We start from the raw sequence: 17109 nt of genomic DNA, 5'->3' as shown, positions 1-17109 counted from the left end.
CATGTTCCTCCCAACTAATGAGTTACTAGCAGTAGCTCCCCCATAGCCCAATTTCTTGGCTCTTAAAACAAAAAACCCTTATGTATTCCTTAGTGGTATTTTATAATTCTTCCGAGCAAGTTTTTCCTCTAATTACCTCGACTTTTCTTTTTAATTAGGAAAAAGTTTTTCCTTTTTCCTTTAAAGCACGTCTTTCTCTCTAGTTGTGCTTTCTTTTCATTTTCACCCAACTTATCATTTCTCTTGAGCTAAATTTTTAACGTAATCACTCTCTGTCATTATGTTGCTTTCTTAATAATAATTTAGCATAATATTTCTATTCAATTATGTTATTTTCTTAATATTAATTTCTCCTAGGATTTTTCTTAGGAAAATATTGGGTAAGGTTCACCATGTGGACTTAACCACCTTATAATATTCTAAAATATCAAAAACTCCTTATTACTCATGTGTTCTTTCCCATACAATTTCAAACAAAACATGTATTCATAATATATAATTTCATTCCATAATCCATCAATTCCAATTCTTGCCTCCATAGTCATTAAATTCAAATAATAATCACAATAATCTAAAATTAGTCATGTCTTTCAAAAGAAGAGCACGAGTGGTATCACATATGTGTTTGGATTCTCGTCTCTTACTTTCCAAGCAATGTGATAATCACTTGGAAATGTATTCGTCCTTTCATGGACACAAGGTTGCTCCATGATGGCTTTGCATAAAAAATACCCACTATTAAAGACACATGGACAGTCCAAGATGGATCTATGACAAAAATATACACCTTTACCCCGTTCCTATAGCCTTTTTGTTTCGCAATCGCACTAGGAAACTAATTTGACACCTTTCAAGCTTTACTACCCACCGTTTTTGACATTATGTCTCTCCAATTTGGTTGAATTGTATTATATCGATATTATTAATAATGTATTAATTATGTTAATAATATTCTTGTGAATAATATTAATGTAAATATTTCTATTATTAATATTGTTAACATCTACAACATTACCATCATCCTTATTAATAACTAGGATTGAAATATTACTAATGTTATTTATCAATCTTAAGGTTAATACTGTTTTATATTAATCATGTTAATGTTTAAGTTAATAATTTCAATGTTAATAATACTAATGGTATTCATGTTACTTAAATATTATTAGTAATATTAATGTTATTCTACAAAAAAATATTATTATTGTTAACATTGATAATAATAGTAAGGATGCATTAATAATGTAATTAAAAATATATTATTATTATTATTCACATGAGTGTTGTTAATATTAATTAGTAATTTGTAATTTATCAATGTATTTGTAATATTTGTTTTTCATTAAAAACTAGTATTAATGCATTGATATAAAAAATATATATTTACTAAAAATATACACAATGTAAAACCTAATTTATGGAATATCCCAGAGTGTTAATTTTTAATGTAAAATGTAGTTTTAAAGTTTATTTGTTTAATCGTAATACAATTTTCTTATAATTTAATGTAAAACTTAAAGTTTAAATTATATTTTTAACTCTCTGATGTAAATATTTAGGATTTCTTTATATTTGTTTGGCATATATGTTAATAAATATAATGTGCCCATAACTACTACAAGGTAGAATGGTTTATAATTGCATAAATTTTTCCCTCCTTAGAGATTCTTATTAATATGGATGCCTATATAAATTTTGTGTTATATTTCAGAAATCGGGGGAGTATCCATCCTCTCGTTTATATTTAATTGCAATAAATTTTAATTTGGATCTCAATAATAATAAAAAAACACAATTAGGTAAAATTTGAGTTGTTATTCTATTGATTTAAGAGGAACAAGGCAGCCCTAAGCTTTAAAAGTGAACAAGTGCAAATTGAACATGTACAAAAACTTCCCTTCCCCTCTCTAAACTTGGTTCTCCCACTCTCCCCGATACTTTTTATTATGATTTTTTTACGGTAATAGAACAACAAAAAAAAGCATTACTTTTATTTGCCCCTTCCACTTTCATTGAATTGTTGTGGAAGGAAGCATCCTAAATTTACAGTGAAAATATAAACATGGTTTAAATATGGATTTAAATATGCAAGGAAGTCATTAGTGAAAACTCCACTATTGATGTAGAGGAGATGACGAAAACAAAAATATGTCATTAATAAAAGGATGAAAAATATGCATGTACTTAATCTAAAAACATGACTATCCACCTTAAAGAATTATTTTCAAAATCTTGTAGAGATACATTGTGCTACATGGAAAACATATGCTTGCATGTATAACTTGGTTGTTATCTTGACCATGGCTTTATCATCTTATAAATGGAAAATTAAAAGTCACTAAAAGTGATTTCCCAAAACCTACATAAGTTCTTCTCTCTTTAATTTGAAGTGAAAAAAAAGAAGCAGAAAGTAAACAAACAACAAAGTAGTGTAGAAAATGGATATAGAAATAAAGCTTCATGTGACCCTAGAAATGAATAACATGCAAAATCTTTCTTTCCACAACCATGCACGATATCTACATAAATGGACATAGATATAGTAAATCATTTCTCGAGTCTTCACTGAATTTTGCTATTATTTGAACATCATTCAATTTTTGATATCAAGTAGAATGTTATTCATATATTGTGGTTGAGATTATCCAACCATTTTATGTGGTTGATTCAAATATCCAATTTTGCTATTATTTGAACATCATTCAATTGTTGATATCAAGTAGAATGTTATTCATATATTGTGGTTGAGATTATCCAACCATTTTATGTGGTTGATTCAAATATCCAAACCTCATTACGATCTCTTAAGATTACATTGCTATTCAAAAGAATTATGTTGGTAGTGATAACGTTTTATTATTGATAAAGGCATTGTCGTTTTTCTCTTTTCTGTTAAGAAATTGATAAATAATTATAATTAAAAAGAGGAATATGATAAAGTAGGTAGAAATTAAAAATGTTCATATAATTGGTAGACTAAATTATTTTTTCAAAGCATCACAATCTTCTTTTTTATTCTAGTTTTCTCATTCTATATACAATCCTTAATTATATTCTACTTTTGGAATACATATATATATAGAAATAATAATATAATACACCTATGTGTATATTTATTTGGTGTTTATTTTGTTAATAAAAATAAGGTGGTATTTTGAAATAATATAATACACTTGTATCAATATTTATTTGGTGTTTATCTATATTTATTTGGTGTTTATGTTGCTAAAATAATCGGGTGATGTTGGTATGTATTTTTATGTGGTTAAAAATAACATACTGTTGTTTATTTGTTTTAAAACGAATTCATATAAACTTTTTATCATTTCAAATATAAAATTAAAATTCATATGCCTTTTAATCATTTCAAATTCAAATACAAAATCTAAAACTGATAGAGTCAAATAATAAGATGATGTTTATATGTATATTTATGTGGTTACTTCCTTTTAATCATTTCAAATTCAAATACAAAATCTAAAACTGATAGAGTCAAATAATAAGATGATGTTTATATGTATATTTATGTGGTTACTTCTGTTTATTTGTTTTAAAACGAATTTATATAACTTTTTTAGCATTTCACATACAGAATTGAAATTGAAATTTTTATTATTATTTCAAATTCAAATACAAAATCGAAAAAATAAAGTCTAAATTTAATTTTACCATTGAAATGCAAAATCCAAAAGTCACTACAAATTAATCGAAGGAGCATATTTTGAAATCAAATTTCAAACTAAATTTAATGCCGCGGATTGGTTTCTCGAAATGAATCAGTCATCCATTTAGTCTTTATAATGCAGTGGGTGTTATAACGCGAGTGTATTTTTTTTCACCTCAGCCATATATTTGTTTTGTTTTGTTTGGAAGAGAGGCATGATGCCGTGGTCGATGTATTCACCTGAGATATTAGGGTATGTTGTGTGAAAGAGTAAACGATCGCAACACGGAAATTAAATGATAAGAGAGTTTCTTTATATCCATTCTTTAATTAAAAGTCAAATACTTTTATTTTGTTCATCAGATGAGATGCATCGTGCAGGGCTCCATCAATTCAACCGATAAGCTATTAGGCAGTGTCGTGTCCATTAAACAGAAACAGAAAGGCGTAAATGATTATAACATAAAACTCTCAAACACCCATATTGATGTAAAATTTTCCTTTATTGCATATAGAGGAGTCACGAGTGTACACGTACGTGAGGGAAAGAGAGGTTTTATTGATTTGTTTGTTTGGTCGCATAACAGCCGACGAATGACTGGTGACTCCTGGCATGAATGAATGATTGAATTAGATGAGTGGGCATCAACCCAAGAATTTCCTTTGGAGAAGTTGCACGAGGGAGGCATCGATCTTGAAAGCTTTGGCCAGAAGGGAGGCATCAACCGGGGGAGAGGCTCCAAACAAGGATTGGGCGACCTGCTGGGTTCCTGGAAGCTGGCTGCTCAGTGCAGAGATGGCCACTGCATTGCCATAGCCCACGTTCTGTTGGAAATGCACCAGACCTTTGGGGAACACGAACACGTCTCCCTTCTCAAGTGTTTTGCTGAACAATATATTGGCAGTGGTGATAAAACCGACTGAGAGAGTACCCTCCATGACCACCAAGATTTCTGTGGCCCGCGGATGAGTGTGAGGGGGATTAAGGCCGAGAGGAGCAGCGAAATCAATCCGAGCCATGGAGATTCCCAAGGTGTTTAAGCCTGGTATCTGCATTACATTGGCTGCAGTGACGTTGGATCCCATCATGTTACTTGTATCCCCTGCAATATCAAGGCCCCTGAACATGAAGTGATTTGCAGTAACCATGCTTGCATCCAGACACGGGAACCCGTTCACATTAACTGCAATTACAGTCAAATAAACATATATATATGATCAGATTATATTATTATTCACATCGCATGAAACGAATCGAAAACCTAATAAACATATATATGATCAGATTATATTATTATTCACATCACATGAAACGAAAGGAAACCCTGATTAGCAAACACATGATCACGGCCTCAAACTCAAAGTCTTACATACCTCCACTCCTCGTGTCAGCCACACAAACGTCTTGTAAAGGATCTGCATCACCTGCACGCACAATATTAACAATATTATGCGCCACTAGTACTACAAGCGCTAGCGCTAGAAAGGATTTCATCACTGGACTGGATTGCAGGCAACTGACTGACTACTATTCTTCGATTCGATTCGAGTAGATGGAGTTTGATGAAATATGAAGAGCATTCTTCCTTTTTATAACAGCAACGCCGCCAACGCTAAGTGCTTGATGGACTCTTTCTTGTACTTGGACGCGGTTGCGTGTTTCATAGTCATTGGCTACCACATATGACCCTGTCCTGATTGGATCTTGCTGCGTCTCAACCAAGGGAAGAAGGGATATGTTTTAGATTGAACAATTTCGGGTTCCTCCATGCAGACTTGGTATTCTGTTTTTCTTTTATTTGTTAAACAGAATAGTATTGCACGACACACCTTTTCTGTTTGGAAATATTTTATAAAATATATAAATTATATATAAACTTTGAACTAAGTCGTCCACAATTAAATATATATATAGACAGTCATCGATGTGATGTTTAACATTATTATGTATTTGTCACGCGCATTTACTGCACCAAACCATCTTTCCATTGTGTGTGTTAACCCTGCGGGAAAGCAGCTAAGTCAAACATTGTTCAGTAACATGAAACAGCCACGCTTTACGCAAATTACCCTCATCATTACTTTCAAAAAACAAGTACAACCTCATTTTGCAGTAGTTTTCTGGTATTGTGGTTTCTTTCTATGGATATCAATGGTGGATGGATAAGTTGCTATCTTTTAAGTTATTCCAAAAGATAATTTGCAAATTTGTGTTTAGTATAAAAAATTCAATTTCTTTTCTTTTTTTAGTTAGATTCTTCATTTCTTTTAAGTTAATTGAAAAAAAATTAAAAATGTACTTATAAATTTAATTTTAAAAAATATCTCATAAAAATATATTCAAATATATATTACTTTATTTTTAATAACTTCCAACATTACCAAAAAAAATTATTGCTATGATGAGTTTTTCACTTTCTTAATTGTATAGCGTTTATGTTCTTGATGAGGATTGTGTTAACTGTCCCCAAAGAAGCTAAGTCAAACTTCGTTCAATATTAAGATGAAAATTAACCTAACATGAAAATTACCCTAATCCTTACTCCAAAAAAAAACTCCATTCCCACTTGTTAAAAAGTAATTTGCAAAATTATATTTCCTATTAACATTTCAGATTCTTTTTACCAATTTTTATTAAGATTTATTTTATTTTTTATTTTTGTATTGATTTATAAAACTTAAATTAATAGATTTCTAATCAAATACGTGTGCTACACAATAAATTTGATTTAAAACAATATCACATAAAAATATATAAAACTTAAACTAATAATTTTCTCATCAAATATGTGTGCTAGAAAATAAATTTGGTTTAAAAGAATATCGCATATAAATGTATGTTCTTTTTTTTTAATAACTTCTTACTGTACCAAAAAAAAGAAATGTGTTGTTATGATTCTTCTTTTACCTTCTCAATTATATTGCATTTTTTAAAATGCATGCATTGAATTTGAAAATGATATAGAATTAAACTAATTCAAGCTGAAGAAAAAAAATGTTTATAAAGAAGACTAGTAGAGTGACAGATATTTTGAAAATTAAATCAAAGGGCAGTAGAATATCACAATTCAAGAGAAGGTTCTTTTCATCTTCAACGCTCTTACTCTTGCAAAGGTGACAAAATATTTCATCCAATGGCGTTTTCCGAAGTGACCAACACCCTATTTCACTATGGAGTTTATGAGAATTTGTTCCTATTTTAGCAATGTTTATTTACTTCTTAAATTAGTCAAAAAGAGAGATACTTTTGATCACAATAACCCACTCCTTGGTCTAACATCTCATAAATTTCTTGCTCACATTGTTTATGATTTTGAAAATTACATGGAATGGGATAAGTTGTTTGTTAATTTTGCGATTTCCCCTCCTCGCCTGTATTGGAATATGATCTAATTGAATGAGAGCCACAATGACAAGGCAACAAACAGTGAATCAATGTGAGGGATTCAAATAAGATATTTGATATTAGCTTGTGTTACAATAACATATGTCTATGTTGTAGATATTGCAATTGTTTATAAAATCTAAATACTTCCTATTCATGGAGGTGATCGAGTGATCGTGTGAACCATCATCCAAAAATGACGCATAATATCTTGTCATTTTACATAAAGAAGCTTTATAATTTAACACCCTCTCTTTAGACTTACTCTTTTGAAAATGAAACTTACACACATTGGCACAATAAATAATAGAACCAAAAATCCTCCAAAGGCTTTAGCTTTGAAAGAAATGCTTGATTTAGTAAGACTCCTTCAATTTACTCCCTATTCCACTGAATGGTATAGTCTCATAGACATTATCCAAGTTTCCCAGCATCATTGGACATCATTATCACATGAAATATCTCATAGCCCTCAAAAAACGGTACAATCTCGCAGATATTATCCAAGTTTCCCAACATAATTGGGCTTCATTAGCATGTGAAATGTCTCATAACCACCTCATAAAGTTACGTTGTCAAACTTACAGATCCTACATACATTAAACGATTGGAAAAAAATACCCATGTGCATGTCTTAGAACCCCGATGACGTATAGCTTCTCTAATCCAATAGTGTCCTAAACTATTAAAAAAATATCTCTCTTCCCCTACATCCCTCCCTATCTTCAAATTGCAGGCTCTTCAAGTTTTTACAATTGTAGGTTTTACATATCTATATTTTTCGAGCTTTGCTCCACTTGTTTGAGTTGTTGGAGCATAGCAGTGACTCTCATCAAATGAATACAATAACATTTTTATCAACAAGGACATCTAAAATAAAATCCAATGGCACTTGTGATCATTGCATTGATTTGATATTTACAATCGATCTCTATGTTCCGACACATAAGCTCATTGAAATAGTGGACATGGCTACATTTGCATGTCCAATATCTCTTTTCTCCCATGTTATCTCAACGGTATCTCTACCAAAAATACATCGAATTTGTAAACATTTCTCATCTCGCTAGTTATTCTCAGCCTCCTAAAGGATCTTGAAAGGCTATCAAGATATTTATTGCATTTTATTTTGAATTTCTAAATAAAATTGCTAACTAAGTGACCTTTAAAGTCACATAAACTGGTATCTCTTACTATGGTCTTAACCTTAAATATACCCACTTTTATAGCTAATAGAGAAACATCAAATGAATTTTATATAGATAATAGAGAAAGAGCACATGTCTCATCTTAGATATGAAAAAATTAAAACATTTTTCTAACTAACAAAGTTAGCCTTCTTGTCTCGAGAAATTGCAACAATCGTTCGTTCATTAATTATCCTCATCGCATTTGGTCCAAGAATGATGTCGGCGTCCTTTATGAACCGACTCATGGATCCATTAAAACAAGAATTGTAATAACAACATTCTTGATGGTAGATACTAGATAATATTTACCTATATATTCTTCATTTTAGTCAGAAATATAAAATTCATCTATACCCTTCTATCTAGTCATAAGCATTGAAATTTTTTCCTCCATGCTCAATTTCACTTGTCTGGCATTCTGCCTCAAATTCTCAACAAGGAAAAACCTCAAAATATGGACAACCCGCAATCTCATTCGAACCCCTCCATATTTGATCCTTCTTCTTAAGCTTCCTCTCAGCTTCTTGTGCCAGGATCTCCTTTGATTAGTTCTACTAAATTTGTTCTTTCTTCTTTTCCATCTACTTCTTTACTCCTTTCAACCTCCCTATTGTGAGGTTCAGATAGAATTCCTGCTCTGATACCACTTTGATGTAGGCCCAATCCGACCCTGCTTAAATCCCTGGCTTAGAAAACCCACAGTGCCCAAACCTCTATCAAAGATGCACTTCCTTCAACCCTGTATAATAGCGTACAACTTACAAAATAATAATATAGTCACAGTGGGAGGATTTCAAAGGATATAACCTTTTTATAATCTAATTTCTAGTGGGAGGCACTAAAGGGTATCAACCCTTTCTATATATATTCAAATTCTTGTGGCCTCGGCCCTTACTTATTAAAACAGGTGTGGATACCTCATGTGAATTGTACCTTGACTCCCCTCATGTAAGTGTAGAAAGCCCCAATTTCCCATCGGTCTTAGGCTTCTCTTCATTCTCCTTGTGACCATGCCTTATAACCATGCGATCCATCATCCCGGGCCAAGTCCCTTACATTAAATCATAAAAACATTTGGGCTTGAAGCTTCCCGGGATGGTCCACTTGTATTGTCTCGACATTGATTGTTGGCTCCTATGTCTACCGCTACCCACATCCGATATTTACAAAGGCCTCATTACTTTGATACCCGGCTCACTATTGAAATAAGTCTCGGTATATCCGTATCTTAGCTGGCCCACACTCAACTCCGTGTAATGATCCAAACAATCCTAGCCCTCTATTGATTAGTTGGGCTCACATGTTAGCCCAGTCCCAATCATCATGCCTATTCTAGTTAGGCACTCATCTTCTCTTTCTAGGATAATTCCTTCGGCCCGAAGTTGTCAAGAAACTGTTTTCTTATCCTTCTAGGATAAATCCTTTGACCTGGCGCTATCAATTTCCATCTCCCGACGCTGTCAAGTGACGGACTTCCATCGGGACTTAAAAAAAAACTAGGTGTTGTGATCGTCTTCGTGTTTGGATTCTTCTACCAGTTTTTCCTCTATCCTCATCCTTTCTTTTTTGATCTTGGTCCTTCTCCAATCCTCTAGTCTTCTTCATACACACTTATACACATTGATCCGTCATATTTCTTCTTCAATCTCCTAGGATCACCATGATTCCATTGCTCTACTATAATCAATTCAGTTGCACGACTCTCTTAAGTGCATTCAATTCCTCTGTATTTGAATTGTGGTTTGAGATGTTGTCCCCCCTGAGCTTCAAACAACAGTCCTCTGGCCTCTGCGCACTTTTGACGACACTTTCTCTTATTGCAATTCCACCTGATCTTCGATTCACTTGCAATTAACATGTATATATTGAATTCAACATAATACACAGAATCAACTTCGTATTGTAAAAAGACTTTGAGAATGGCCAGAATCTCAGCACGCAGGTCAAGCATTTGCATCAAAGTGTTTCTTCTATTAATATATGTACAAAGAATACTTTACACAGGCCCTTGTAGCTATATTTACATTGCATGGCCCTTTCTTGGCTTTGAAGCAATACTTGACTCCTCAAGCGTCTTCGTTCTCTCTCTTTCCCCACACACACACATGATCTTACTTTAGCTACATATTTATACATAAGGATTCTGAACTATATTATGGTTTAGATCCATAAAATCCTCACCTAAAACCCCTATTCTAGGATTCCTAGGTCCATAAATATTTCAACAATCTAACTTCCCTCATTTCTCTCTAACTCTCTCAAATATTCTCGATATATATATTCTAAAAGAGAGATATCTAGTTACAATACTCCTCATTTTCATCACTTGTGTACATTTCTTAAGAAAACATACGAAAACACAATTAAATAAATAATTGCACTCAATTAGGGAACCAACTCCCTTGGTAAATGAAAATGACTATTCTAGTCAAAAGTTATTTTGATTTGGAGGTAAGATGCTCGTGCATAAAAAACAATGGAGCTTTCCATAAAATTATGAAAATAAATAATCAAAAGTTTCAATACAGTAACTCACTCCTCCTTCAAGGACTAATGTAGAAGACAAGACTAGGTTTGGCAGGACATTGATTGTGTATTGTGTGTGATTGCTTGCAAAAAGTGATTTATCTTTTCAATGAATAGAAACTATCACAACCACATTAGTAAATGTGGTTGATATATGTCGATCGATATAATTTCCATACGTCTATTGGCATATAAAAGGTGCAAAATGTCATCGATCGGCATATATCAAGCACAATTTATTAATGTTGTTGTGTTAGATGATGATCAACGTGTGTGGGAAAGATTAGTAGACAATGGTTGACTATCCATGACTATGGTAAATTTGTTCAAGTTATAGTCGAGGAGGGTTTACTATGGTAAACCTATAGTTGACTATGGATGACCATGCTAGTCCACTTCAACCTATACTTTAATATGATAGATTATGATTGAAAATGGTTTACCACTATTGACAATCATTGCCCATCTTTGGTAATGGTTGACCATGGCTGACTCTGGTCAACCATGATTACCATGTTGACCATGGGTGAACATAATTTGAAAAAATTTACCATTCACTATGATAGATTATCATTGGCAATGGTTTACCACCACTGACCATGGCTTTCCATGTTTGATAATGGTTGAACATGATGGTTAACCATGGCTGACTTACCTTGTCTCATGGATATTTTCTTGATAAATTTTCATTGTTTTACCACATAAAATTTAAGTGTTTTCTATCATTACTTCTTTGTTGAAAATGTTTTGACAAATTCTAAAAACCAACAAGTGGTATCATAGCACTAGTTAGAGGAGGACGAGTGGCAGAAGAAACCCTAGCCACAAGTTTGTAGGCCTGTTCTTTGATAAGGAATTTGTGTTTTGTCTTGATCTATAGATACCTTTAAGAAACCCTCAAACCTGAAGAGGATATGTAATTCATACAACCATCAAACATATAATTTTAAGCATTCACAAAGATCAACTAAGGGTATCTAGGGTTGGATTATAGTCAATTTTGGGTATAAAATTTTGTAAGGTTGCAGTCACACATAGTAAGATGTAACATCCCACTTTACCATATACTTTAATGTGATAAGATGTGATTGAAAGAAAATTACCACTATTCACCATTATTGTCCATGTTTGGTAATGGTTGCCCATGGGTGCCTATGGCCAACCATGATGACTATGTTGACCATGGGTGGACATGTAATATCCCTCTATTTCAATTAGAATTCTATAGAATTATCTCCTTCTCAGATATTCAATAGAATAGTCTCCTCGGAAACCTATGGGAGAGAGCATGTTCCTCCCAACCAATGAGTTACTACCAGTAATTCCCCCAGAGGTCAATTTCTTGTCTCTTGAAACAACAAACCCTTATGTATTCCTTAGTGGTATTTTATAATTCTTCCCAACATATTTTTCCCTTAATTAGCTAGGCTTTCCTTTTTAATTAGGAAAAATTCTTTCCTTTTGCCTTTAAAGCACATCTTTCTCTCTAGTTGTGCTTTCTTTTCCTTTTCACCCAGCTTATCATTTATCTCTAGCTAAATTCTTAACTTAATCATTCTCTCTCATTATGATATTTCCTCAATAATAATTTAGCATAATATTTCTCTTCAATTATGTTATTTTCTTAATATTAATTTCTCCTCGGATTTTTCTTAGGAAAATATTTGGTCAAGCTATGTGGACTTAACCACTTGACAATATTCTAAAATAGAAAAAAGTCCCTATTACTTATGTTTTCTTTCCCATACAATTCCCAACAAAACATGTATTCATAATATAAAATTTCATTCCATAATCCATCAATTCCAATCCTTGCTTCCACAATCACTAAATTCAAATAATAATCACAATAATCTAAAAATAGTCGTGATTTTCAAAAGAAGAGCACCAGGGGTATCACATGTGTTGGGATTCTCCTCTCTTAATTTCCAAGCAATATGATAATCTCTTGAAAATGTATTCCTCCTTTCACGTACACAAGGACGCTCCAAGATGGCTATGCATGGAACATATCCACAATTATGCACACGGGAACAATGCAATATGGATCTATGAAAAAGAAAATACACCTTTCGCCCGTTCCTGCAACCTTTTTGTTTCACAATCTCATCAGGAAACTAATTTGGCATAGATTTGACGCCTTTCAAGTCTAACTACCCATCAATATTTGCTCAAAACTATTCCTTGAGTGGAGAGTTTTTGTTTTTGCTCGACTTTTTGCGTGATTAAGGAAACCACCTGCGCATGCAAGCCTGACACATTGTGGAAGAGTTTTGACTTTATGTCTCTTTAATTTGGTTGAATTGTATTATATTGATATTATTAATAATGTATTAATGATGTTAATAATAATATTGTGAATGATTGAGTGAGGCTTTTGGTCCCTAAAATATTTTGTTGAGTGATCTTGAGGCAAAGATGAACCCTAGCCGAGTTTCTGCCGCCTCCCCTGTCTCGGCCTCCGTATGGCCCCTGCTCAGCCCTGCCGCTGCTGGTGATGCGCGTTCAACACAGGGAACGCAGGTATTCGCTCTCATTTCTGGTTTGCATGATTTCAAATATCTCCTGATCGTTCCCCCCCATCTACTCTACGCCGATCTGGTCGCTGGGGCAGCCCGCTCTTGGTCCTCTTCTGCTGCATCTAGATATAGCAGCCCCCAACTGACTGCAGATGCATTGGATAAGAACGAACCTGCAGACTATGCTCTCATTTTTTCCCAGGCGGCGGCTCGTGGGAAGAAAGTCTTTGCCCTGAAAGGCTGCTCAATCATATTTACACCTTCTCTATCCCCCAAGATTCACCATTTCTCTGTTACTGACCCTCAGAACTCTTCAAGCTTCCTGATTCGGCACGGATGGACCATATGGAAACTCTTTGGGGCGGATCGCAATGACAGAACCAACGACCTGAGGATTCTCTCCTCATCTCCTCACAAACCCCCGCGGCAAGTTCACGAAAAGAAAGCCCTTCAAACTTCCAGCCTTCTCACGTCTTAGATCTGCAGAAGCAAGCAACCATCTGATCTCTCTGCCTCGTTCCAGATACTGATCAGGCTAAACTCAAGCAAAACGCTGCTACAATGGGTGAGAGCGTCAGATCAAGTGCAAGACCTCAAGTTTGCTCTAAACTCAAGGTAGGGATTCCATCCGCAGCTCATCGACTTCTCTATGAAGGTAAACAGCTCAAGGATCTTAACCCCCTGTCTTTTTACAGTATTAAGAGAAATGCTTCCATTGTTTTTACCTTTCGTTTGAGAGGGGGAGTTGGGGAACAGTCCTCCTCAGCTGGGGCATTTTCAAACAAGGACGTTGTCCATGCTCAGTGACCTAAGAGAATAGCTCCTCCAACTTAGGCTCCCAATCCCTTTCTGGTGGACAAACTGGAAGAAAACCCATCCATTGAAATAAAGCATCCATCGCTGGATGAGCAAACTCAAAAGTTTGTTGAACATGCCATTATTTGCAGGTTCAATGGGTTATGGCCATGCACAACAGACCTCTACCAATGGCTTCACACTAACTGGACCAACAACTGCAAGGTTCTGTTATGCTCAAAGGGTTTCTTCATCGTAGTGTTTGCTTTCGGTGAGGACTATAAAAAAGGCTTAACTGATGGCCCATGGTTCTGGGGTACAGCTGGCCTATTCCTCACCCCTTGGTTCCCAAATTTCGATCCTTCTACAGCAGTCATCACTAAACTTTCCATTTGGGTCAGACTTCCAAACCTCTCGGCGCATCTATGGCACTTTGCTGTATTCCAAGGGATTGGCGATTCTCTAGGCCGCTTCCTAGACACAGACATCACTAGAGGGGATAAAGGTTTATACACCTTTTCCAGAATTTGTGCAGAAATAGATATGAGCAAAGGTCTCCCGGACCAGATTAATCTCAAAATTGGAGACTTCCACTGGACTCAAACCTTGGATTACGAGAACACAGCCTTTCGCTGCCGAAATTGCCATCATACAGGACACCTCCAAAGCTCTTGTCCCACGATGCCGGCCAAAAAGAAGAAATCCATTCATAAACAGAAATCCAAAAGCTGGAAGCCACATGATCCTACCCCCATGGACGATTTTGACTCCAGCTCGGATGAAGAGGAAGAGAATATGGAAGGACTGGCAGCAGAGCCAGCACAGGATCCGCCAGCGACTGGTCCTGTGGATCCGTCTGTTCTACCAGTCTCACAGAAAAGGAATCATGAATCCTCCACCTCGGATTCAGACAAGGAGGCCTCTCCGCCAGCACATCTCAGTTTGCAGATCAGGCCAGCCCAGCAAAGTTCTCTTGATTGGGTCAAAGTTGGTAAAAAAAAAGGGAAAAAATGCCGAATAGTCGATACTACACATGTTGGGTAGAATCCTCTATTCGGTTCCTGCTCCTCTGTTCCTCGCTCCTCTGTTCCTCTTGCTTCTTCATGCTCAGTTCTGCTCTCTTCTCTTCTTCTCTTAGGAGCCGACATGGATAGCCTATCCTTTCCGGATGCCTTTGTTCTTGTCTCTCTTGGTTGTAAGCTCTCATTGTACCATACGTTTACTTAATAGATTTAGTCTATACTGAGAAAAAAGAAATAATAATATTGTGAATAATATTAGTGTAAACATTTTTTTATTAATATTGTTAACATCTAAAACATTACCATCGTCCTTATTAATGACTAGAATTGAAATATTACTAATGTTATTTATCAGTATTAAGGTTAATAATATTTATATTAATAATGTTAATGTTCAAGTTAATAATTTCAATGTTAATAATACTAGTCTTATTCTTGTTAACATCGCTACTCAAATGTTATTAGTAATATTAATGTTATTCTACAAAAAAATATTATTATTGTTAACATTGATAATAATAGTAGTGATGCATTAATAATGTAATTAAAATTATTATTATTATTATTATTCACATGAGTGTTGTTAATATTAATTAGTAATTTGTAAAGTATCAATGTATTTGTAATATTTGTTTTTCATTAAACATTATTATTAATGTATTGGTTGAAAAAAAATCTATTTACTAAAAATATACAAAATGTAAAACCCAATTTCTGAAATATTCCCAAGTGTAAATTTTTAATGTAAAATGTAGTTTTAAAATTTATTTATTTAATAGTAATACAATTTGCTTAAAATTTAATGTAAAACTTACATTAAACTTTAAATTATATTTTTAACTTTAAAAGAGGAGGTAAATATTTGGGATTTCTTTATATTTGTTTGGCATATATGTTAATAAATACAATGTGCCCATAACTACCTACAAGGTAGAATGGTCTAGATTGCATAAGTTGTTCCCTCAGTAGAGATTCTTATTCATATAGATGGCCTATATAAATTTTGTTTTATATTTCAAAAATTGGGGGAGTATCCATCCCTTTGTTTTATACTTCAGAAATTGGGGGAGTATCCATCCTCCTGTTTATGTTTAATTGCAATAAATTCTTATTCATATGGATGGTCTATATAAATTTTGTGTTATATTTCAGAAATTAGGGGGTATCCATCCACCTGTTTGTATTTAATTGCAATAAATTTTAATTCGGCTCTCCATTAAAAAAAAAATAGGCAACATTTGAGTTGTTATTCTATTGAAATTCATATCTCTTTTTATCATTTCAAATTCAAATTCAAAATCTAAAACTGATAAAGTCAAATAATATAGTGATGTTTATATGTATATTTATGTGGTTAAAAATAGTATACTACTATTTATTTATTTTAAAAGAATTCATACAACCTTTTTAGCATTTCAAATACAGAACTGAAATTTGGAATTTTTATTATTATTTCAAATTCAAATGCAAAATTATTTTTTTTTTTTTTTTTTTAATTTTACCATTCAAATACAAAATCCAAAATCCAAAAGTCATTAAAAATTAATTTAAGAACATATTTTGAAATCAAATTTCAAACGATTTATCCCGAAGCAAAACCTAAATTTAAATCATGTCCACCAGACTCAAAATCTAAATTTAAAGTCGTGTCACCAGAGGAAAAAACTAAATTTAATCAGTCATTCATTTAGTCCTTATAATGCAGTGAGTGTATTTTTTTCACCTCAGCCATATATTTGTTTTGTTTGGAAGAGAGGCATGATGCCGTGGTCGATGTATTTAGCGGAGATATTAGGGTATGTTGTGTCAAAGAGTAAACGATCGCAACACGGAAATTTCACATTACCAAAAAGGACACCAGTACGGATTAAATGATAAGAGTGTTTCTTTATATCCCGTGTTTAATTCGAAGTCAAATACATTTCTTTTGTTTGCATCACAATTAAAAGACAAATACTTTTATTTTGTTTGCATAAGATGAGATGCGTCGTGCAGGGCTCCATCAATT

The 17109-nt window shown here is 33.6% G+C and overlaps 1 protein-coding gene across 1 annotated transcript; it reads right to left on the bottom strand.

The window, feature by feature from the left end:
- Positions 1-4154: 4154 nt before the first annotated feature.
- Positions 4155-5159, bottom strand: LOC149257287 (putative germin-like protein 3-2). The gene is made up of 2 exons (XM_089368396.1): positions 5039-5159; positions 4155-4848 (listed from the first exon to the last, which is right to left on the bottom strand). The coding sequence occupies exons 1-2, from the start codon at positions 5157-5159 to the stop codon at positions 4310-4312; spliced, it is 660 nt and encodes a 219-aa protein (XP_089224522.1). The 3' UTR covers positions 4155-4309.
- Positions 5160-17109: the final 11950 nt, after the last annotated feature.

Source organism: Pinus tabuliformis, chromosome 6, assembly GCF_031772625.1.
Source record: "Pinus tabuliformis cultivar Carrire ecotype Pingquan chromosome 6, CPIR1, whole genome shotgun sequence".
Taxonomy (NCBI): domain Eukaryota; kingdom Viridiplantae; phylum Streptophyta; class Pinopsida; order Pinales; family Pinaceae; genus Pinus; species Pinus tabuliformis.
The sequence above is the reverse complement of the archived record's forward strand: the minus strand, read 5'-3'. Positions and strand labels throughout refer to the sequence as shown.

What these genes read in the sequence shown, in the direction of transcription:
- LOC149257287 (XM_089368396.1), bottom strand. Translation starts at nt 5,159, where the DNA reads ATGAAATCCTTTCTAGCGCTAGCGCTTGTAGTACTAGTGGCGCATAAT. An exon ending in GGCTGACACGAGGAGTGGAG is followed by an intron (nt 4,849 to 5,038) that starts GTATGTAAGACT and finishes CTGTAATTGCAG; the next exon opens with TTAATGTGAACGGGTTCCCG.